The following is a 24,083-nucleotide window of genomic DNA, read 5'->3' as shown; positions in this document are numbered from 1 at the left end:
TCCGCCGGCAGAGGGAGCGCCGAGGTGGACGGCCCGGAACCCCGCTCAGGAAAAAGCGTCTGCATGGCCGCGCCACCAATTCGGTGCCCCTCGGGGCTGGGGAAGACCTGAAGTCATCAAACACAGGCGACAGCTGCCTCATCACCGCGGGCGCCAGGCTCGCAGCCCGACGGCCCGAATTCTCGCGAGAGCGGCCGCCGCCATTTTTCCATTGATAGCCGCGGGCTGGGGGAGGGGCCGACAGCTACGGCGACGGCGGCGGCAGCCGAGCGGCGGGTCGGTCTCTGCGCGCTGGTGTCAGGCCCAGGCTGAGGCCTCCGCGGTGGCAGGAGCGCGGGCGGCGGAGAGCATGACTGCCGCCGCCGTTCTCTCCTGAGCCGCCGCACCTCCCCACTCCCCCGGCAGGGCGGAGCGGAGCGGCCGGAGTCTGAGCGATGGTGCCCGGAGAGGAGAACCAACTGGTCCCGAAAGAGGTGAGGGGCCGCCCAGCGCAGGAGGCTACTAGGCCCGAGGCCTGCGGCCGCTGGAGGTAGCGCAGGCCCGGGCGAGGGGCGGGCTGCGGGCGCAGCCGGTGTGCAGGCCCAGCTCGGGTGCGGGCCCGGGTGTGGGGCCTGGAGGAGGTGTTGGGGGGGAGGCGGCGGCGGCCGCGGGGTGCCTGGGGGCGGGAGGGGGGCGGCGAGCAGTTGGGAGACCGGACTGGATCCCGGGGGCCGAGGAAGTAGAGACCTCCCTCCCCCCCCCCCCCCCCCCCCCCCCGCCCTGCGGGGTGTGGGGCTGGACACAGAAAGGAGCGAACCGGGAGGAGTCCGGTCCCGCTTTGGGGGAGAGGGTGGCCTTTGAAGTACTTACGGAACCTGTCGAGCCAAGGTCGTTAATTTCAAAGAAAAAAAAAAAATTGTGGAGCAGTTGTCGACGGCCCCGCCGGGGTGGCGGTGCTTCTGGTTTTGACAGTGGCGGTGGGTCACTTTCCGGGCTTGTGAAAGCGACACCCGACCCGAGGCGGGTGGGAGGGCGGCGTGAGCCGGAGACTTGCAGGAGCTGCTGTTGCTCGGCGGCGCGGTTGGCGGTCTACGCGGGGCCTGGGAGGCGCGTGGGGAAGTCGGAGACGGGACCGCGCGGGAAGGTGGAAGAGCTCGCTCCCCACCACCCTGTGCTATGGAGAGCGGAGCCCCTGTTGGTTAAGTTGGGCTGTGTGTGCCCGTTGGGGTGACTTCTTAAATTCTTAAAAGCGGGTGATGTGAGAAGCCTCGAGTTCTTGGCTGCTCTTGAATCGTAGAAAATGTAATGCACTGGCCAGGGAGTTTCAACATAGGAATAGTATCTCTTGTTGGCTTTATTCATGTTTTCTGCATATACCAACGTGTGTTTTTTTAACTGGTTCCACGTCAGCCTACTGCTGTGGGTGTTTCTTGCTCATATACTTACGTAGAGGCAGGTGTCTGTTGAAATGAAGTTGCTCCGCAGTAGGGTCTTGGTATTTATGAGTAACCATTAAATTGTGTGTGTGTTTTTTGTTGTTGCCTTTTTTAGTTGCTTTGTAGCAATTTGTTGCCACTTAAAGCAGGCCCTGGTGATCATTGAAATTATGTATCTAGGACAGAAATATTTTTTCCTAATTTTGTGAACATTAGCAAATATAATATAAGTGGAACTCTGCTTTAGAAAAGCCAACATTAAATTTATTTCCCTAATAATGTGATGTATAGAAAACATGAAAACTGATACTGTAATGCATTTTTTCCCCCTTTTGGATTTTAAAGGTTAAAAAATGCCTCTCCTTTAAGACTAACTCTCTTACTGAGGCTTGAAGTTTACCCCAACTTTTTTTCTACTTTTTCTGGACCATACGCCTTTATTTTCTGTTCCCTACACTCATCTTCAGTCTTTTCTTTTACCGTGGCTCATCTCATGATTTCTGGAAGCATGCACAGTACTCTCAGATCTTAAGACTGTCACTTGAACTCCTTGCCTTTTTTTAGCTAGCTAACTAGTTCTTTCTTTTTTTGATGGCCATATTCCTTGAATCCTTCCTTCCTTCCTTCCTTCCTTCCTTCCTTCCTTCCTTCCTTCCTTCCTTCCTTCCTTTTTGCATTTGATACTTAAAAAGAATACATTCCTTGATTTTAGTAAACTGTACTTTTTCTGGTCTCTTTTTCTACCTGTTTGTCCTGTCTGCCCACTCATTTAGTCAATGCCTTTCTCTTCTATTCTGTGTCCTTAATTATCACTTTCGTCTGGTGTTTATCATCTCCTCTCTGATCCTTTTTAAGTAGGAGTAGAATCATACAGTGCTAAAGCTGAGAGAGCACAGTGATCGTCCAGTAACTTACACCCCTTCCTTCACTTCACAGATGAGAAAATTAGGGCCAGAGGATTGAGAATGACTTGTTCAGGGTCACATAATGAGTAAATGACAGAAGTAGGGCTAGAACAGACAATCCCTTTGATTACACTCTATTTTACAGGTCCCGCCAAGTATCAAAGAAGCTCTATAAGAATAGTTTGTAGCTCTCTTAAATACAGTTACTATGTGAAAATAACAAAATTTAAAAATGTCTTTCTTTTGTTCTAATGGCGAATTAGAGAATTTTTGTTGTTGTTAGTTTTTATAGAGAACCTCTGACCCCTACTAGATTTAGATTTTGGTTAAGTGTGTGCATTCATGCATGTTGAATGAGTAATATATTATTCTGGTCCCTGAAGCTCAAGGACAAATGTACCTAAGGGTTGCTGAAGAAGACAGCTTAGTGTAGTACAGGGCTTGACAAACTGCTTGACACGGGTCAAATCCAGCACACAGTCTGTTTTTGTATGGCCCCTGTGTTAAGAATGATTCTTACATTTTAAAATTGTTGAAACAATCAAAAGAATACTCTGTGACATATGGAAATACATGAAATTCAAATTTCAGTATTAGTAATTCAGGTTGTTTTTTTTTTGTTTTTTTTGGAATGTAGCCATGATACTCCCTCCCCTCCCCCCTCCCCTCCTCCCAAGTACTAGTATTTACCATTGTCTATGGCTACAACAGAGCCGAATAGTTGTTACAGTTGCAGTATGCAGGATAAATTTGAAACTACTTAGCTTGATATTCAAGGCCTAGTACCTAGTACAGTTTGATTCTGGCCACAACCTGCCCTTTCAGCTTAGCTCTTCTCCCATGAAACAAGTTTTTAATGCAGCCAAACAGGTTTCTAACATGCTTTTCATTTCTCTCTCTGCTATTCTCTCTTTCCTACTTCTCTCTACCTGTTCAGAACTTTCAAACACATTTTTCCCTCCACAAGTACCTCAGATCTTTAGTCTAAAAAGCTTTTTCTGAACATTTTAACCTTAGGGTTTCTCCTTCTTAGAAGATCTTTGTATGTGAATAGAATTAATTTGGCAATGAACAAATAATGCTTTGTGATGTCTGTTATGGTCTCAAACTGTAATATACATTTTATATATTGTTATGCATTTCTTGGCAGCAGAGATCTTTGTATGTTTCTCTCTGTTGTCTTGTACTTATTATAGGTCTAGGACAGTGCCCTTCCTGGAGCAGGTATTCAGTAATGTTCATTGATGTGGTTACAGAGTTGTATGGAAACTTAAAATTCTAATTGATTACTCCTGCTTGGATGTTTTCCACAGAGTCCTTGGCAAGCTGTTTTCCATCCTTTGCTTGAATACCTTCATGACTAATCTCTCACAATATCTTTGGCTTAGAAGAAATCTCTTAAGTTTTTGAATTGAGAGAAGTCTTGATCTCTATTGTGGCCATCTTTTGATAGTTGCCTCTGGACAAGAGAGAAATCTTTAGTCATTTTCCATAGGATGCCTTCTACTCGTTGATGAAGGTGGAGGATGAGAGCAGGAGGGCAAACCCTCTCTGTTCTACAGTCTGAGCATCTCAGTTCTTGAATTGTTTCTCAGTTGCTCTCTTTTAGACATATTCAGTGTTTTTAGTATTCCTCCTAAATTATTGTGCACAGAGAAGAGCAGAGAGAGTGTGGTCTGTTCATTGTGGTTAACAATAAAGTTTTTCACCTCATTTTTTCGCTCTACTATATATCTTTGAATTGTTGTATATTGACACAGGCTTTGAGATCTCTTGCTTTTAATATCTTCACAATTTGTATTTATTGCTTTGTTGTTTTTATTCTGTTTCCTTATATGGATTTATGACAATATTTATTTAGTATTCATTGTGCATATTATTATACTTTGCCATATAGGGAAAATTTAGAAGTATCTTTTTTTGTTGTTGTTGTTAATCCTCACCTAAGGATATTTTTCCATTGATTTTTAGAGAGAGTGGAAGGGAGGGAGAGAGATAGACATATTGATTGGTTGCCTCCTGCAACCTTGACAGGGGATGGGGGGTGCAACCTTGATGGGCCTACCCTCTACCCACTGACCCAAACCAGCCAGGGTGCTTAAGTATCTTATAGTATAACTAGAGGCCCAATACACAAAATCCGTGCAAGGGTAGGTCTTCATAGCCCCGGCTGCTGGGGCTCTTGCAGCCAGCCCCCAGCTCCAGCTGCTGGGGCCCTTGCAGCCCAGGCTGCCTCCTGCCCCCCCCCCCCCCCCCCCCCAACACACACATACACACCCGCCTTGGCCTGGTGCTGCCCTCATCCACCACCACACACCCTGGGTTCCACGGAGGACACCCTGATCGATCGCCCCACAAAGGGTGGCCTGGGTCTCCCTCTTTGGGCGATCGAGGAGCCCCGCCCCCCCACACACACACATTGATCACCCCGGCTGGTGGCCGGGGCTGCCCTCTGGGGGGCCATCATGAGGCAATGGCCGGGCCCTGACGAATTGCATCGCACCTGCCTTGGCTGGCCTGGCACCAGTGGGTGTCATAGCGTGGTCGTCCGGACAGTTGTTCCACTGTTCTACCCTTCAGTTGATTTGCATATTATGCTTTTATTATTATAGCTTAGGGATAAGGTGAATATTTACTAATGCTTTTAAAATAATACTTTTCACTGCAACACTTAAAGTGGTGTCTAAGGAGTATATAAATGTAGAGAAGATGGAAAAATGAAAGAAAAAGAATTGCAGTTCCATATCTCAGTGTTGCTTTTTCTGCTTCTCTTTTCCATGTAATAAACAAAACTTCTGCCTGGAACTAATGATAATGGTAGTAATAACCAATATTTACTAAGCATTTATTATATATCAGATACTATTGTATGTGCTTTGTATGTATTAAACCATTTGAGCTTCATAGCGACCTCACAACTATATATGGGCCATTGATATTGAAAGCCCCCCAAAATCATTGAAACAACTTGTTTTTCATCTCTGTTGTGTGGTTTTGTTTTTATAAAATCATCAATATCTATTCTGGAGCATGTCAAATAAATGTTGTTTTAATATTATTTCTCCTAATTAAATCACTTGAGAAAATGTACTGCAGTAGTCATTGTTTTTGGTGGTTCTTTTAAAATTAGTCTTTTTTCTTAAATTTGGGGTATTGATTCTCCTTTATAGTAAGAGGCAAGTATGTGAGGAAATACTAATTAGTGGTTTACATAAATTGAAGTGTTTAATATAAGTCATTAGTATTTCACTTATCATTGTCAATACTTATTTAATAAAGTGAACAAAACTGAATGCAGAGTTGTATATGATTCCAATTTGTCATGGAAAAAATAAACTCTTTAGGGTTATATGCATTGAAAAATTTAGAAGGAATACTCTAAAATATTAACAATTGCTGTTTCTAGATATCTGGATTATTGGGCTATCTATAATAATAAAAGGGTAATATGCTAATTAGACCAGACATCCTTCCAGATGTCCTTCCGGACAATCTTCCCCGGACGAAGCTGGGGCTGCCAGGGAATCCTGGATCCTGGGTGTCTGCCGGCGGCCCGAGGGAAGCCAGTGCCAGCAGCTGGGGGAAGGAAGGTCTACTCTTGCACGAATTTCATGCATTGGGCCTCTAGTATTTATATATTTCAATAGTGAGCCATGTACATTACTAAAAAGAGGAAATTTAGATGATCTGATTGTAGTTTTTGACTTAGTTATTTATATAGAATTATTTATATAGAAATGTATTGCTTAGTGTGGGTAATATTAATCTCATCTATCTTTTCTCCCTGTACTCACATCGTCCTCCAACATAATTCTTTCTTTGTATTCTCTTATTCATTTAGTGTCATCATCATCTATTTATTTGCTTACATTAGGAGCATTGTTTTGACTCCTCCTTTTTCCTTTTTCACATATATACTATAGGTGGTTCATCACTTGGAAAATATCTCTTGTACCCTTACCTTTCGATCCATGGCTCTGAGTCTATCTCTTTTCTCACTCAAATGTAGCTCTTGTAATGGTCTCTCTGCTTCCAAGCTCTTCTCTTTCCTACCCATCCTTCTCACAACTGCCATAATTATTTTCTAAAACAGATGACATTAAGATTTACCTGTTTTAAAGTTTATATTTAGTACCCTCCATTGGAAATTGAACAATGGGTGCTATTTATACACACTACCATGTGCCAGACACTATACTAAACAGTTTACATATAGTATCTCATTAAATTTCTGTAACAGCCTTTTGAAATAGCTACTTTTCACTATTTGTGGATAAAGACAGTAAGGCTTAGAGAGGTTAAGTAACTTGCTTAAAGTTGTATAGTTGTTTAATTTTAAGTTCATGTGGCCTTAACCAGTTGGAAAGTCTATATTCTAGTCTTGATTGATTTCTTTAATTTAATTTTTATCAAAGTTACACATGCACACATTTAAAAGTTGAAAGGATCTATAGGACTAAACAAAAACTATAACTCTCTGCACATTCTTTTTCCACTCTATTTCAGGCTCTCCAGAAGCAACTACTTTCAACTCATGCTTTTGATATTTAGCTCCATATCTTAAAATAGCATGCTAATAGTTTTCTTTCTTGATTTTTCATTTTAAGGGACTATTTACTGACTTCCCACAGAGGAAGAAATGGTTTACCACTATCTTCACCCACACAAAGACACACTTCTCAACCCTCTCAATATTGTCATATTCAAATTGTTTGGATACATCAGTACTCACAGTTTATATCAATGAGACTTTCAACTACTCATAGTTGAGCCATGTAGTTTACTGTGATTGTTTTCCCTGAGTTAATATTTTTATAAATTTGCTTTTGTTTAGTTTTTTAGATATATATTAATTTAGCCAAGTGATTCTCAACTGGAGGCAACATAGAGGACACTTGGCAATGTTAGGTAGGTGGAGGGAGGGCAGAGTGTGCTACTGATATGTAGTGAGCAGAAGCCAGCCATGCTGCCAAATATCATTCTACACGGCACAGGACAGCCCCCCACAACTAAGAATTATGTGCCCCAAAATGTCATTAGTGTTATGGTTGAGAAATCCTCGTTTAATCCTAACTCTCTTCTCAAGTGTATAAAATTCTGTACTACGTCCAGACCTACCAGTTTTTTGTTTGAATTTCCTTGAATTCCTGCTGTTGCCTCTACTGTCATCTTATCTTCTCAGGTCTCTCTTGTTTTGGAGCTGCTGGTTCTATATCTGATGTCTTCATCTTTCTTTGCTTACCTTCTCATTTTTTGAAGGACCACTTTCAATAACTTTCTGGATGGGATATAATTTTTTCAAGACTTCACATGTCTGAAAATGTTGTTTCTATCCCCTTGCTTTATAAAGTGTTTGGCTGGGCAGAGAATTCTCCATCAGAAATAATTTTCTCTCAGAAATTTGAAAACATTGATTCATTGTCTTTTTTTTTTCTCTCTCTCTCAGTGTTGCAGTTGGGATATCAGATGTCTAAAAATTCTTTTTCACTAAACTTTTTTTTTTTCTGGAAGCTTGGATAATCTTTTTACTTAGAGTTATGAAATTTCTGTAGTATGTGCCTTGGAATAGGTCTGTTTTTAATCCATTCCTGCTGGGTTCAGGGTAATATTATCCAATCTTGAATGTATGTCATCAGTTCCGAGAAATTTCCTTAAATAATTTTTTTCCCCTTTGTTTTCTGTGCTCTCTCTTGAATCTCTATTGTTTAGGTGTTAGGCCTACAGAGTGGTTCCTCTAATTTTGACTGTTTTCATCTATTTTCCATTTCTTTCTCTTTTTCCTCCCTGTCTTCTGGGAAATTGTTCTCAACTTTATCTTGCAGTTCTACTAATGTTTTATTTCTGCTATCAAGTTTAATTTTCAAGCACTATTTTTTTTCTGGAAATAGTTTTAAATTATATCCTATTTTTGTTTTATGGTGCAATGTCTTCTCTTTCTGAGGAAATTATTGGTAGTTTTCTTTTCTGCATAGTCTCTCTTTTCTCCAAATTTCCTTCTGTTTGATTGCTTTGAGTTTTGTCTTCCTGTTGGGGGCTTTCCTTGGATGTTTGGTGATCCTTGGAAGTCAACATTTATTTAAGAGAGTACCTTAAAAAGCTGAATGGACACAGACAACAGTATGGTGGTTGCCAGAGTAAAGGGGGGGGCCTAATATAGGTAAAGGGGGTCAAATATATGGTGAAGGAAGAAGATTTGACTTTGGGTATTGGGTACGCAATGTAATATACAGGTGGTATACCATAGACTTGTACACTTGAAACCTACATAATCTTATTAACCAACTAGAGGCCCAGGGCATGAATTTGTGCATGGGTGAGGTCTGGCCAGCCTGCCCCGATTGGGGCTAATCGGGCCGGGCCGGCTGAGGGAGGAGATGCAGGAGGTTGCTGGCCAGCCCTGCCCCCAATCAGGATTGGGGGGGCCAACCAGGGGCGGGACCAGCGCGGGGAGCGGCTGCAGGCGGTTGGCTGGCTGGCCTTGCCCCCTAGTTGAACTCCTAGTCGAACTCCCGGTGGAAGCGACAATTTGTATATTAGGCTTTTATTATATAGGATGTCACCCCCAAAAATTTAATTGGAAAAAAAAAAAAGCTGAATGGAAGTTATGCCAGTAGGTGATTATGGTTTCCCCTGTAGGTTGATATGTCTGGATAATTTCCTTGCAGACTCCCAATGACATATCTTTTCTCTTGTGCTGGATTGATTTCACAGAAAAGGTGTTTGATCTTTTGCCCAAAGGGAAAAAGCTTGGGATCTGAGTAGGAAAAGGGTATGTGGGTTTCATCATAAAGTATGCAAGTACACTTTTATTTAATTTCCTCAGTGTTCAGTATAGCCCTCCTCAAATTCAGTTGAACCTGGTGTCCTCTAGTCCAGAGATACCCTCTTTTATGCTCTCCAGAGATTGCTCAGTCTTTTGCCAGGGAGGGTCCAAGAGTAGAAGAGAGGATCTGGGGTTATTTTAAGCAGACTGCAGTCTGTTCTAGTTTGAACTCCACCCTTATCCCAGCATATCTGAAACTGCCATTCTTGAGCCGTTTAGGTTATTTTTTTCTTTTTAATTTTTTTATGGAAGAGTGGCAAGAAGAATACAGCATTCCCATATACCCTTCACCAAGCTGGTTCTTCTGTTATAACATCTTATAAAAAGTAAGAGATTAACCTTACTATAATACTATTAACTCTACTACAAAATTTATTCAGATTTTATTAGTTCTTCCACTAATTTGTTGTTGTTCCAAGATCCAAATTCAGGATCCCACATCAAATCAGGTTAGTTTCCCTTTATCTGTGACCATTTCTTAGTTTTTTTTTCCTTTTCATGACCTTGACACTTTTGAACAATACTGGTCAGTTATTTTGTAGAATGACCCTCAATTTGTATTTGTCTAGTTTGTATTCGTGATTAGATTGAGGTTATGAATTAAAGAGGGATATCATAGACGTGTCCTTCTCCGTACACCATTCGGAGATGGTGGGGAGATATGATGCTGATATGGACTACTGGGGATGTTAACCTTGATCACTTGGTTAATTAAGGTAGTGTCTGCTAGATTTCTCCATTGTAAAGTTACTATTTTCCTCTTTACTAAATACTTTGAGACCATGCAGATATCCTGTTTCTGCTTAAATTTATGCCCATTAATTTTAGCATCCTTATTACTGTTGTATTCTAGTAGCGATTTTTATTTCCCTCATTATTTCTACAATAATTAATTGGAATTCTGTGAGGAAGAGTTGTCCTTTCTCCCCCGTTGATTATTTATATCAGTATAGACTTAACAGGTATTTATTTTATTCTTTGGATTGTAACACAATACTGTTGTTATTATTATTTTCTCAAACTGTTTCAATCTTGACCAAGGGGAGCTCTTTCTGATTGGCATCTGTGGTCATTCTTTCTTTTTGAGCACTCCTTACAAGTGTTACCAAATGATGCTTCAGCCCATCTTTTATTTTCCCTGCCTCAACCCTGGAACCTACCACATTTCCAAGGAATTTAGTGGTATTTTGGTATAAATGTAAAGTGATAAAACCAGGTGTCTTTGGTTTTCCTCTAGGCTAGTAATGTAGGATTCAGCTTTCTCGCGTATAACAGTCATTATCACCTGTTCTGCTTTCCAGCTTCTAAAATTGTTTCTGGTTTATGATATTTTAAAGAATTTCTTTACTCTTATTTCAGAGATATTTGGAGAAGTTTCAGAGCTAAATGCTTATATTCAATCTATCCTCTTTAACCAGAAATTCCTAACTTAATGTTTTGATGTCCTGCCCCAAGCTAATTTTGTTTTAGATACATTTGACTACATTAGTTACTGTTTCCAGATGTGCTATATGCCTTCATTTGTCACTGCTGCTCCCTTGCCCTGTGTGAATAATAGGAATTTGTTTTTATTATCCAATTTTTAAACAGGTAAACTTTGATTTTACATGAAAACTACTACTTAAGTACGTAAGTACATTCTTAGGATTCTTGCCTCTTTTTTATTTTCCACTTTTTGGATTAGTCACATGAATTTTTTGTATCTTAGTGCCCAGGTACTGTAATTTTTTTGCCAAAATGAAGGGGAGAGGGTTAGTACATTTCTAGAATACTAGTGTACTATCGTAGCCCAAATTGGAAAGGAAAGACTATATCAAAAATAGGGGGTTGTGAAAACATAGCATTAAATATAGATTTAAATACCTATTGTAAATTAAGGTTCTAGAAGATAACTACTTTTAAAATTGATTCATTGGGCCCTGACCAGTTTGGCTCAGTGGATAGAGCGTCGGCCTGTGGACTGAAGGGTCCCAGGTTCAATTCCGGTCAAGGGCATGTACCTTGGTTTCGGGCACATCCCCAGTAGGGGGTGTGCAGGAGGCAGCTCATCGATGTTTCTAACTTCCTATCTCTTTCTCTTCCTCTCTGTAAAAAATCAATAAAATATATTAAAAAAATAATAAAACTAATTCATTGGTATTAAGGACCTTCTTCAGTTCAGGCATCATGTTTAGGTGTCATGAAATCCAGAGGCATGTTCTTCTGTGAGATTTATTACACACATTTTAAAGTGTTTTGCCCAGGTATTGCTGGCTTAATTAGTTTTGTACAAATATTCTGCATTGTGGCAAAATGATTGTGTTTGGCAGTGATGGCAAATGATTGCAAAATGATGTGATCTTTTACATCAAGATTCTTAAAGAGCACATATATTTTTGAACTTATTTTCATTAGTGTAGTGTGAGTAAACAGCTATCTGCTCTCTGCTCTACTGCATCTTCCATTTACTTTGATTGTAGGTGTGGGAGCAATAATAATTGCCCTATTCTTTTGTTTAATGGAGCTAAACCGAACCAGGCATATTTAAAGTAACCATGGATATGAATATTTTCATTTACATAAAACTGTTGCTACAACCCATTTTTGAGAGAGTACTGTTTTTATGAAAATGACTAAAATAAATGTATTGAATATTGATGATTTTTAAAAAACCATACTCTTAAAAGTTCTCTTACTTTTACAAGAAACCTTTCCTGATGCTCCTCTTTCAACCTGATCATATTTTCCTAGCCTTGAAATATACCACTGTACTTTTTGGCATTTAAAAAATTATGCCCCTTTATTATAAGTTACTTGTTACTTATGTGAATGCCTTTATTAGATAAGAAGCTATTCAAAATCAGGACAGCCAGAGTACCTGGGTTCAAATACCAGTTTTGTGACCTTGGGCAAGTTACTTCTCAGGACCTTAGTTAAATGAGATACTAGTAACTACCTCCTAGGGTGGTTGGGAAAATTAAATGAGTTAATACATGTAAAGTGTCTTCCACATAATAAGCACTCCATACATGTTAGCTCCTCATTACTGTGACTACCTTCATTACTGTTATTACCTTTGTGGGGCTTCAGAATGAGTCACCCAAGATGTGCCTCTGTGGGATGAGAATTGTTTTGAGCTAATGGCAACTTTAGCTGCAGGCTCAAAAGAAATTTCTGTCCCTCCCTTAACTACCTATAAGAACTTGAATTAGGGCCCTTGCCCATAATAAGGGATTATCAGAAATAACCTCTTATGACCTATCTGTAGGATAGGGCAAACTACTAATTACTGAACATGTGCTCTCCCTTCAACTACCTTCTGAAGTCTCAAGATGCTTTACCTCATTCCTAGATCAGAATGTGATATATACCCATTTTCCCTTTCTGTCTTTGAACCTGTTATTCATGTGGTCTCTGAGTCTCTCATGTACGTGGGGTTCCCATATATACGTATGTATTAAATTTGGCTCTTTTTCTCTTGCTAATCTGTTTCATGTCTATTTGATTATTAGACCAACCGAAAGAACCTAAGGAAAATTTCTTCTTGTCTCACACCTTTATTCTACCAGTATATTCTCCCTAGAGAACAGCACAATGTGCTCTACATTGTTATCCAATAAATATTTATTGATTAAATGAAAATGAAGTCATAATGAGACATTTGTAATTAACCTAGTTATGAATAACAGGAAAGGAGCAAAGGGAAGGCCAAATATTATAGGATGTCATTTGGGTAGCTTTGTCAGGAAGCTGCAGCTTCACACTCCCTAGGGAGCCACCGGTCCATTCCCCCGCAGACTGCTAGGGGAAGGGACTGGACAGGAGGGAGAATAGACACATGGCCAGTAAAGATGGGGTGACATAGGGAAATTGCTTGCTATCATTCACACCTAAGAACAGAGGTCATTAGCCAGATTGGACATGGCTACTGCAAGCACAGGGAGATTTGGGATACTTAATTCCCTGAACAAAGAAGTATGCTCTCTTGGCTCTTGGCATGTTGTGCTTGACTCCTGGCTTGCAGGGCTCTCTCATAGACCCAGCCATGTGGATCCACACATACCATGGACTAATGGACTACAACTAGCCTGATGCTGAACTGGACCCGGCTGCAACATGGAACGGAAACTCTGGACACTGGCTTTGCTTTTAGCTTTACTGAATCCCCAGCTGCCCTTCTTCCAGGACACTTCAGAAACACAGACATACAATTCCAGGCAAATAAAAATCTTTCATCCTCATGTGCAAGTCTCAGAAAATTCTTTTTCTTAAAAATATTGTAAGGACTCCACCCCTAACACTCAGTGGGGTAGATAATATCTCAACTTCCTGATAATAATTTTTTAGTTATTAAATATGCTAGTTGAAGTTACAGTTCCAATTATGACCTTTCAGTTAAACATCGTTATGTGCATAGCACAAATCCTAAACAGTTGGCTTAATTTAGGGGATTCCGTGAGAAAGTAACATTTAACTAGGTCCCAAAGATGACTTGATTGCCATGTAAAAAAGGAGGTCAGTCCTGGCCAGATGGTTCATTTGGTTGGAGTGTCCATTCCCTGTCAGGGCACATACCTGGGTTGCGGGTTCGATCCACGGACGGGGCACTTATGGGAGGAAACCAGTGGATGTTTTCAGTGTTTCTCTCTCTCTCTCTCTCTCTCTCTCTCTCTCGCTCTCGCTCTCGTTCTCATATTAATAAACATATCTTTGGGTGAGGATAAAAAAAAGGTCAGAGGTTTTAGTTAGAAGGAATAACATTTAAAACAAAATTTGTAATGCATTTTAAGAAGTAGCGAAAGTTTAGTGCAGATGCTTAGGGTGCTGGGATTGAGTGAGAAGATAGTTCTGGCATATTGTGTCTCAAAACTCTGAAGGATTTGTATACCTATAAGGAGTTCAGATTTTTATTATGTAAACATTAGGGGGCAAGGAAATGTTTTTTTCCTCCCCTTAAACAAGTTAACAATTTGTTTATAATTGTTATAAAGTTTAATTGCTGAAATTTGTTCATTGAAACATTTTACTTACATGAATGTTTTATGTCCTAAATTAATATTAAAAATTTACACACAAATGAAAATGGGAGAAGTGGGTATTTGCTAATACTTTATTCTCTCACCTATTTTTCTTTTTTATTTGCAGTCATATAATTAGGTACTTTTTGTTTTTTAAGAATAAAATTTTCCATCATAATTCACCTTAATCTCATTCTCCACATGTGAGTTGTGCTGGCAGGATATCATTTGGCATAATTGTTACATATTTGATATGGATAACATATAGGTCAGAGTCCAACTAAATAGGCCTTATTTGCCTTCTTTAGTGCCAGTAGCTGCACTCTGGGAGTGCAGATCTGTTTGAAAGTCCCAAGCAATTTCTCACACTTGATGCTAGAAGGGAAGCTTTTGCAAGCGAGAAATTCAGTGTACTTAGGATTTTTATTGACAGCCATAGTTTTAAGCTTGTCACCATGTGGTTCCTTCACCTTTTCAGAGTGACTTTTAAAGCTGGTTGCTTTCTGAGTGATTTTCTGCTGATCTTTTTGCAGGCATTCATCTTGGAGGAGCCATAATAGAGAGACCTCCCTTTTTACCCCCTCTTCTTTTTGACAGAAGCTCAGTAGGCTAGAGGTGGCACCGGTGCTATAAAAGGATGACTCTGGTGGTGGCTGCAGCAGAGGCAGCATCTGAAAACACCACAAGGAATGTTTTTAATTAGGGATTAATGAAATCTTCCCAAGGATATTCCCAATGCTCCAAGTAAAATTGACTTTAATATTTAACTAAGAGGAGCTCTTGATTTCAACTAGTTCCAGGCTGGATTAGAAAGTGGAATTTTTGTATGACTCATGAAAGATATGTATTGCTTTAGTAAATATAAATAAACTACAAATTTATATACATTTCTTTCATTTTATAGATATTAAATGTCTACCCTTTTATGTGGTTAGGTATTTTAATTTGATTTCCTTTAATTTTAGGTTTGCACCAAATTGTATAAAATATTATTTTCTTTATAGTACTTTGAGGTATTGAAAGGGAATTGGTAAAAAAAATAAATAAATAAATACCTAACAATGAAATTTCTTATTAAAAGACATTAAAGCAATAGTAATTGCTTTAATTTTGACATTTTTAAATTCATGTGTCTTGAAATATTTACCATACACATAATATAAATATAATTTTAAGAATTCTAAGAAAAATAGACATGATCCAAAAAATGTATCTACAATTCAGCAATATGATTTAACACTGGAAAGGTAGTAGTAAGGTATTATAGTCCCCTTATTTTTAAGTGAGGCAATCATCCTATATAATAAAAGGGTAATATGCAAATTGGCCCTAATGGCAGAATGATTGCTGGACCAGTCACTATGAGGTGCATTGACCACCTCTCAGTTCCTTTCCCTGGCCGGCAGGCTCTGATTGCCTGATGGCAAATGGGGACCCGGGGGTGGGTGGTGGGGGATGCAGGTGGTGCCAGGCCAAGGCCCCTGCCCCGCCGGTCGCCCCATACACACAGGATGACCTGTGGCGGGGGCAGGGCCAGCGAGCGGGCAGGAACAGCTGGCCTCTTGGTCCTTTCCCCCCCCGGCCATCAGGCACTGATCACCCAATGGCAAAAGGGGAACCGGGGGTGGGTGGCGACAGGGGGCGGGGCCAGCTGCAGGCAGCTGGGGAAGATGGCCCTGATCGCAGGCCAAGCCTAGGGACTGTACCCGCACACGAATTTCGTGCGCTGGGCCTCTAGTAGACTATAAAAGTATTTTAACTTAAGGTCTCAGGTAGTGAAAGCTAGAATGAAGAAGAAGGTGGCTGGAGCATCATCCTGTACACCAAAAAGTTGCAGGTTTGATCTTGGTTGGGGTGAGTACATGAGGCAAATGATCAATGTTTCTCTCAAAGAGCCTACCAAAATTACAGCAACTGATCATGTTTCTCTCTCTCCCCCTCTTTCCCTCTCATTCTTTCTCCCTCCTTGATCTCTCCCCCTTCATCTCTCTAAAATCCTTGGGTGAGTCAACTTTACTAAGGTATAATTTATAGACAGTAAAATTTGCCCTTTTAAGGAGAACAGTTTTATGAATTTTGACAAATTTATACATTGTAGCCCTGGCCAAGTGGCTCAATTGATTGGAGCATCATACCATGGTCCAGAAGGTTGTGAGTTCAATTCCTGGTCATGGCATGACTTAGTTGTGGGTTCAGTCCCCAAGTAGGGGAGGCAACTGATCAATGTTTCTCTCTCTCATTGATCTCATTGATGTTTCTCTCTCTCTCTCTCTCTCTCTCTCTCTCCTTCTCAAAATCAGAAACATTCTTGGGGGAGGATTAGAAAAACAAACAAACTTAATCATTGTATAACCATAGCCACAATCAAGATACAGAATATCTCCATCACTTTAAAAAAGTTTTCTCATGACCCTTGTAGTCAACTCATTCCTTTACATCCAGCCCTTGCAACCACTGATGTGTTTTCTGCCCTCATATTTTGCCTTTTCCAGAATATTATATAACTGGAATTCATATAGTATGTAGCATTTTGAGTCTGACTTCTTTCAACTGGCATAAAACAGAGTCATCTATGTTATTGCATATATCATCCGTCTTTTTATTGCTGAATGCCACAATTTGTTTATCCGTTCACCAGCTGATAGACATTTGGGTTGTTTACAATTTTTGGTGATTCTGAATAAAGCTGCTACAGATATTTGTGTATAGTTTTTTGGGTGGCCATGTCTTCATATGGTAAATGAATGTTTAACTTTGTAAGAAACTGCCGAACTCTTTTCTGAGGTAGCTGTACCATTTTGCACTCCAGTCATTAGTTTATGAGCATTGTTGTTACTGTACATTGTTGGTACTTGGCAATGTAAGGTGTGTGTTTTTTCAGTTTAGTTTAACTTTTAATGATCTAATTAGGATGTAATGATATCTCTTTGTGGTTTTAATTTGCACTTCTCTAAAGCCTAATGATATAGAGCATCTTTTTGTGTGCTTAAGGTTTTTTTATTAAGCCTGATTAAAAAACATACCTTATGAAAGTATTACATGGTTGAAGTTTTGCTAGGAAAAGATAGGAGAGAAAAGTGCCTATTCTCAAGGAGTTTATGATTTCCATAGGGAAAACTGGTAATTATTTAAAAGGTAATGTGGCGATAATTTTGGTAGGCTCTTTGAGAGAGAGGTTTACATATTAACTGGTTTGGTTGAAAGGACAATGGTTTGGGAATCAGAAAATGCATTAGTTTGACTTTGCCCTAGTCAGCTGTGGGCAAACTACGGATCCGGCCGTTTGAAATGAATAAAACTAAAAAAAAAAAGACCGTACCCTTTTATGTAATGATGTTTACTTTGAATTTATATTAGTTCACACAAACACTCCATCCATGCTTTTGTTCCGGCCCTCCGGTCCAGTTTAAGAACCCATTATGGCCCTGGAGTCAAAAAGTTTGCCCACCCATGGTTGCTCAGTCTTTCTGGGCCTTTCTTTTTTTATTTCTTTCATCTGTGTAATAAGGGAGCTAGACCATGGTGATAAAGTATGAGGTGTGTCCCTAAATTATAAATCTACATAAACTTTTTAGTAGTAGTTTTTTCTCTACATTTTTGGTAGTAGGTTTTTAAACTTGTGAGAAGGCCATGGCAAGTGCAATCAGAAAACAAATTAGGTATGTGCAGATTTTTCATCTGATGAAATTTATATTATCCAAAAACGATTATCTTTTGAAATTTTAAATAATATAAAGTATATATAAATATAATATGTATGTATAAACATAGTTGAGGATTGTAGATTTCTTAAATCTGTTATAAGGATAGTAACTGATAATTATATAATAATACCTTTTATATGGTATTATATTATACTTTATGGAGCATTTCAAGTTACTCTTTTGTTCTTCAAAAAATCTCTTTGTGATGCCTGAGAGTCACAGATAAGTGACTTGCATAGGATTACACAGCAAAAAAAAAGTAGCCAGCCACCTTAACCTGAGAGTTCTTAGTCTAGATCTTTTGCCTCTGCAGTATATTGCTCTTTATACTGTAGCTTACTCCAATAGGAAATAAAGTCTTTAAATAGTTTTAAATAACCTTAACATTTTTAGTTGTATAATTTCATGTTTAGAGTATTATAAGAAAGTGATATTCTTATATTTAAATTATTATCCATGCTTCTAAATAAAGAGCATGGTTACAGCTTCTTTGATTTAGTAATAATGAAGAACATTCAAGACCTTTAAACAAATCAGAAGAAAACTTAACTGTAATGAAATATAAACATAACGGGAATAGTAAAGAGCATATTATTTCTCTTCCTGAGAGCAGTTTGTTTAGTTTCTAAGTTTAGACACCTACAGTACATTATTAGTGGGTTACCCTTTACCAGTAGTAAAACTACTACTATTAAAAAGAATAAGACAAAAGTGGGAAGAGTGTTAAGATAGAAATGAGAGGAAAACATTGTTTACAATTTTAATGCCACAAATATGTCAACATTATAAAGTCACTTATTTCTTTGAGTGGTCTTTCAGGCCCACCCCCTTTCACCTTTTCTTCTAGGACTTGGATTACACAAGTGTTAGATCCCTTTTTTATAGTCTTACAGGTGCTTGAGAATTTTTTTTTATACTTTTATAGGTGCTTGAGATGGGTTCTTTTAAACTTGTTTTTTTTTCCTTTATTGTTCAGATAAAGATTTCTATTGTTCTTATCTTCAGGGTCACTGGTTCTTTTCCCTGTCATCTTCATTCTGCTGTTGAGCCCACTAGTGAGTTTTAGTTTTTGTATTTTAGCTGATACTTTTTGCTGAGACTTTTTAAAAATTATTTCATGTGTGTTCATAGTTGCTTGTTGAATGTTTTTATGATGGCCATTTTAAACTCCTTATCAGATAGTTTCAACATTTACATCATCTCTGTGTTGGCATCTGTTGGTTATCTTTTCTTCTCCAAGTTGAGATTTTCTTGGTTCTTGGTCTGACACATGATTTTGTATTATATTCTGTACTTTTTGGGTATTATGATAAGACTCTGGATCTTTTTAAAAAATATATTTTTATTCATTTTAGAGAGAAAGGGGGAGGGAGAGATAGAAACATCAATGGTAAGATAGAATAATTAATCAGCTGCCTCCTGCACACTCCTCACTGGGTATCGAGCCCACAACTTGGGCATGTGCCCTGACTAGGAATCGAACTGTGACCTCCTGATTCATAGGTCGACCCTCAACCACTGAGCCACTCTAGCTGGGCTAAATGTGTGCTGACTCTGGATCTTATTTAAATCTTTTTTTAAGAGACCTCCTCTGATACCATGTCAACGGGTAAGAGGTGGTACTCCTTTGTTACTTGGAAGTTGGAGTGGGAGTCCAGTTCCTCATTCCACCTTTATTTACAATCTGGGATGAGAGGGGGTGCCTTTTTATTGCTGGGTAGCATTGAAGTTCATGTTCCCTTTAAGCTTCTGTGGACACCTGCTGGATTGGGAGTGGGTGAGGCACTTTGTTATCCCCATGTGACCTCCAGTGATGGAGAAGTGAGGAAGCTTCCTTACCACTGGGCTGTAATGAAAGTCCTTGCTGCCCATTAGGTCTTCTTTGATACCACTCTGGTCAGGGGAAAGGGAGTGCCTTGTTACAACCAGCTGACGTTGGAAATCTAAGACTTCTCTCTCAGACTTTGATGATGAAAGTGTTGGCAGGGCAACAGTTTTTTGGTTTTTTTTTCTGTGATGTTTGGCTGTAGTATATGGTGGTTAGTGTCTAAAAGTCTTCTGTTTTATAAGGCTACCCTTTCCTGATACTTTAGCTAGGGAAGGGAACTCTTTTCTTGGGGCTTTTTTAGTGTGTGCCCTCTGACCAGAATGTATTAGGCAAAAAATAAAAAAGGGAATTAACCATCATGTCCTTCATTCCTTGGGGCTCTAGCCAGTCTGCTTTCTCTTCACATTTCATAGTTGTATTTAGCAGGAGGAATAGGGAGAAGTACATCTACCCCCTCTTCCAGAAAATGAAATATTAGATATTTTAAAGAGTAGAATATTGTGTCTGGCTCTCAGCCTATAAGTGACAGTAATTCTTTTTTAACCACTACCTAAATTAGTGCTCTTTTCTTTTTAATTTCCTTTTAAGAGGCTTTTACCCTTCCTTGTTCCCTGTATTTTTCCAAGTTTATATTACCTGAAGCAAAGGAATCCTAGAAGTTGAAGTTTATTGCCTTCCTTATTTTAGGTATTCTTTGTTTCTTTAATTATATTTTTATGTAGTAACCTCAAATTGCCTAAAATCTATATATCTGCTAATGTTACCTGATCTTGATTATACTAGTTTCTATTGTTTTCTGTAGACACATCATTCTGCGTGCTGTACACACTAAGAGTGTAGTTCTTGAACTTTCCCCAGATCAAATTACTTTCATTTTCTTACTGTGCACTTAGTTGTTTTGTTTCTCTTGATAGGGTAAGAGTGGACTAACACTTAAAATTTTTTACTTTATATATGTTAACTAAATTTACAAGTTTCTTTTTTGTGATTTACATTTAAATTGTAAAAACAAATACATGTGCAGTGCCAAACATTTGGAAGTCCCAGAAAAACATAAAGAGGGAAAAAAATTACTTCTAATTCTATCCTTGAAAGACAATACTGTAAACATTTTGATGCAATTCTTTTATTCTGTACATGTGTCCTTCTCTTTCCCAATAGATTCCCTGCCCCCCCTCCTCCCAATCTGAGGATATTTTTCCATTGATTTTTCTTTTAAAGAGAATGGAAGGGAGGGAAGGGGCCAGAGAGAGGAAAGCATCAATTGGTTGTCTCCCTCAAGAGCACTCAGGTGCCCTGACTGGAGCCAAATCTACAACCCAGATACCTGCCCTTGACCATGCCCTTGATTAAACTCATGACCCTTCAGTGCTCGGGCCAATGCTTTACCATTGAGCCACACCAGCCAGGGCCCTATACAGACTTTTTTAAAGGCTACTAATTTTGTGTTGTAAGGTTTCTGATGCCCTGTGTATTAATGAGATTCTTTGCCCCCCAAACCTCCCCACTCTGGCTGGTGGAAACTGAAGTGAGTTCCAGGGATTCTTTCCTGTGGTTCTTCCCCTGCCTCATATAGTTTCTTTACATGCATATGCTGTTGAGTACTCAGCTGAATATTCAGAAAAGATCTCTGAAGTTTGCTGTTCGTGCAGCTTTCTTCTCTCTAGTATTCTGCCCTATAAATTCTAGCTGAATTGGCCTCCTTGAACTCCCCACCTCATCTCTTCAACTCAGGGAGTTTGCTGCATTGGACTCTACCTGGCTTCTCCCTCCCAGCACTGCAGCCTGGAAGGTGCTTTTCACAGGGATCACTGTCTTGTGTTGGCTGTTGTTGAATATTTGAAAACTATTTCTTTATATATTTTATCTAGATTTTTAGTTGTTTAAGGTGGGGAGGGTAAGTCTAGTAGTCTGATACTTCATCTTGGTTCACGATGCAAGTTTTTTTGGAGATAGACAATAAATAAGTAAAATGCAAACAAGTATTTCAGGTCGTTATAAGTACTGTGTAGAAACCTGAAGCAAGGGAGGGAAATGAAGATTACCAAGAGGATTGTTGTTGTTTTATCCTCACCCTAGGATGTTTATTGATTTTAGCGAGAAAGGGTGAGGGGTAAGAGAGAGAGAAAGAGAAACATTGATGTGAGAGAGAAACCTCGATCAGTTGGCCCTTGTACATGTCCTTAATAGGGATTGAACCCGCAATCTAAGTTTGTGCCCTGATCAGGAATCCATCCTGCAACCTTTTTGGAGTGGGGGACGGCGCTCTAACTGAGTCACCCAACCAATGCACCAAGAGGATTGTAATTTTATATAGGATGGTGAGAAGACTAGATTGAGAAATTGACTATTATTCTGATTATCTTGTGTTATATAACAGTTTGCCCCCGAACTTAGTGAATTTTGTTCACAGATGTTAATTTAAGCAAAGCGGGACTAGGGGAGCTTGTTTCTGCTCTGCTAGGTGTCAGCTGGGGCAGCTGAAGGGCTGGGGCTGGAATCATCTAAATCAAGCATGTCAAACTCACGGCCCGTGGTCCACATGTGGCCCACAACGAATGTTTTTTTTAAAAGAGCAGTTTATTTATTTATTTTAAAATATATTTTATTGATTTTTTTACAGAGAGGAAGGGAGAGGGATAGAGAGTTAGAAACATCAATGAGCGAGAAACATCGATCAGCTGCCTCCTGCACGCCCCCTACTGGGGATATGCCCGCAGCCAAGGCACATGCCCTTGACCAGAATCGAACCTGGGACCAATGAGTCCGCAGGCCGATGCTCTATCCACTGAGCCAAACCGGTTAGGGCCACAACGAATATTTTTGCAGCCCAGCCAATATTATGGTATGTAAGAAACGTTTTAATAAAAATTTGTAACTTATTTTTTTACAATATCCTTTATACATAATTATTAATAAACTACGACTTTCACTAATGACTGATTACTATAATCGTGTTGCATTCATTTCCTTTCCGCGCCTTCTGCGCAGGTGCACCATTTCTCTCCACTAATACTAGCACCAAATATTTTAGCAGCTGATTGCCAGATCATTAGTCGTGTACTGACTTGTTTGGTGTGCGCAACAGGAAATATTTTGGAGAACAAGAAAGATAGGTTTATTTGCATTACGCTTATTATTTCGTGCAGTTATTCAGTTAATGTTCAAGAAAAAATGTTAATTTTTATTAAATTGTTCTATTCTTTTATGTTAACAATTACTCATTTATTTCAGCCTTTGTATTCAGCATATCTCTATCTAAATAAAGCTACATTTCTATGAACATTGAAGCTTTTGTTTTTTTGCAGCCCACATAAACTTAAACCTTGTTTATTTGGCCCATGTTAGCCTTTGAGTTTGACATGCTTGATCTAAACGTTTTCTCACGCACATAAATGGTGGCTGATGCTATTTGCCAGCTGTGATCTCATTTGGGCTGTGGCTGGAACATCTACACATGACCTTTCCATGTGGCTACCTGGCTCCCATACAGCATAGTGGCCAGGTTCTCATCACTATGTGAGATGAGATGATGGATATTAACTAAAATTATTGTGATAATAATAATACAATGTTGTATGTCAATTATCTATATATATAAAGAGCCAGGGTCTATAACATCCAAAAGGACCAAATGGATGACTGAATACTGGAAGTCAGTTCTGTGGATCAGGCCTGGAGAGAGGCCTGGAGAGAGAAGCAGGGTCTGATCCACAGCCTCCATGGCAGCTGTGGATCAGCCCTTGCCTCTCTCTTTCTCTCCGGGCCTCGCCTCTCTTTCTCTCCGGGCCTCACCAGAGATAGGTGCAGAGATGCTGACTGGCATAGAAACCGACCAATCAGAAACAAGTCTGGGTGAACTGCGAGGAGCCAATGGCTGCCTAGGACAGTGATGGCGAACCTTTTGAGCTCGGCGTGTCAGCATTTTGAAAAACCCTAACTTAACTCTGGTGCCGTGTCACATATAGAAATTTTTTAGTATTTACAACCATAGTAAAACAAAGACTTATATATTTGATATTTATTTTATATATTTAAATGCCATTTAACAAAGAAAAATCAACCAAAAAAATGAGTTCGTGTGTCACCTCTGACACGCGTGTCATAGGTTCGCCATCACTGGCCTAGGAGGTGGAGCTTTTGACGCTGACTGGCATAGAAACTGACCAATCAGAACCTAATCTGGGTGAACTACAAGGAGTCAATGGCTGCTTAGGAGGTGGAGCTTTTGACGCTGACTGGCATAGAAACCGACAAATCAGAACCTAATCTGGGTGAACTGCAAAGGCAGAACCTAAGGTGGGGGCTGAGGAGGGGTTTTAAGGGCAGCAGCTGTTTGGTGTAAGGTGTAAGAAAGCGTTTCAATTTTTAAATGACCTCTTTGGCAGTATAGTGCATATGGCTGGCTATC

General features: G+C 39.6%; 1 protein-coding gene across 2 annotated transcripts in view; it reads left to right on the top strand.

Annotated features, from left to right (window-relative positions):
* The first annotated feature begins 248 nt into the window (after nt 1-248).
* The window catches only part of USP47 (ubiquitin specific peptidase 47), a 101,637-nt gene continuing 77,802 nt past the window's right edge, over nt 249-24,083 (top strand). For both annotated transcript variants that reach the window (XM_070425288.1, XM_070425287.1), the window contains exon 1: nt 249-473. In XM_070425288.1, coding sequence (XP_070281389.1) covers nt 435-473 — 39 coding nt within the window. In that variant the 5' untranslated portion in view covers nt 249-434. The remainder of the gene's footprint in view (nt 474-24,083) is intronic.

This window comes from Myotis yumanensis, unplaced genomic scaffold, assembly GCF_028538775.1.
Source record: "Myotis yumanensis isolate MYYU_CA2020_CCGP unplaced genomic scaffold, mMyoYum1.0.hap1 SCAF_10, whole genome shotgun sequence".
NCBI lineage: Eukaryota > Metazoa > Chordata > Mammalia > Chiroptera > Vespertilionidae > Myotis > Myotis yumanensis.
This window is presented reverse-complemented; position numbering and strand designations above follow the sequence as displayed.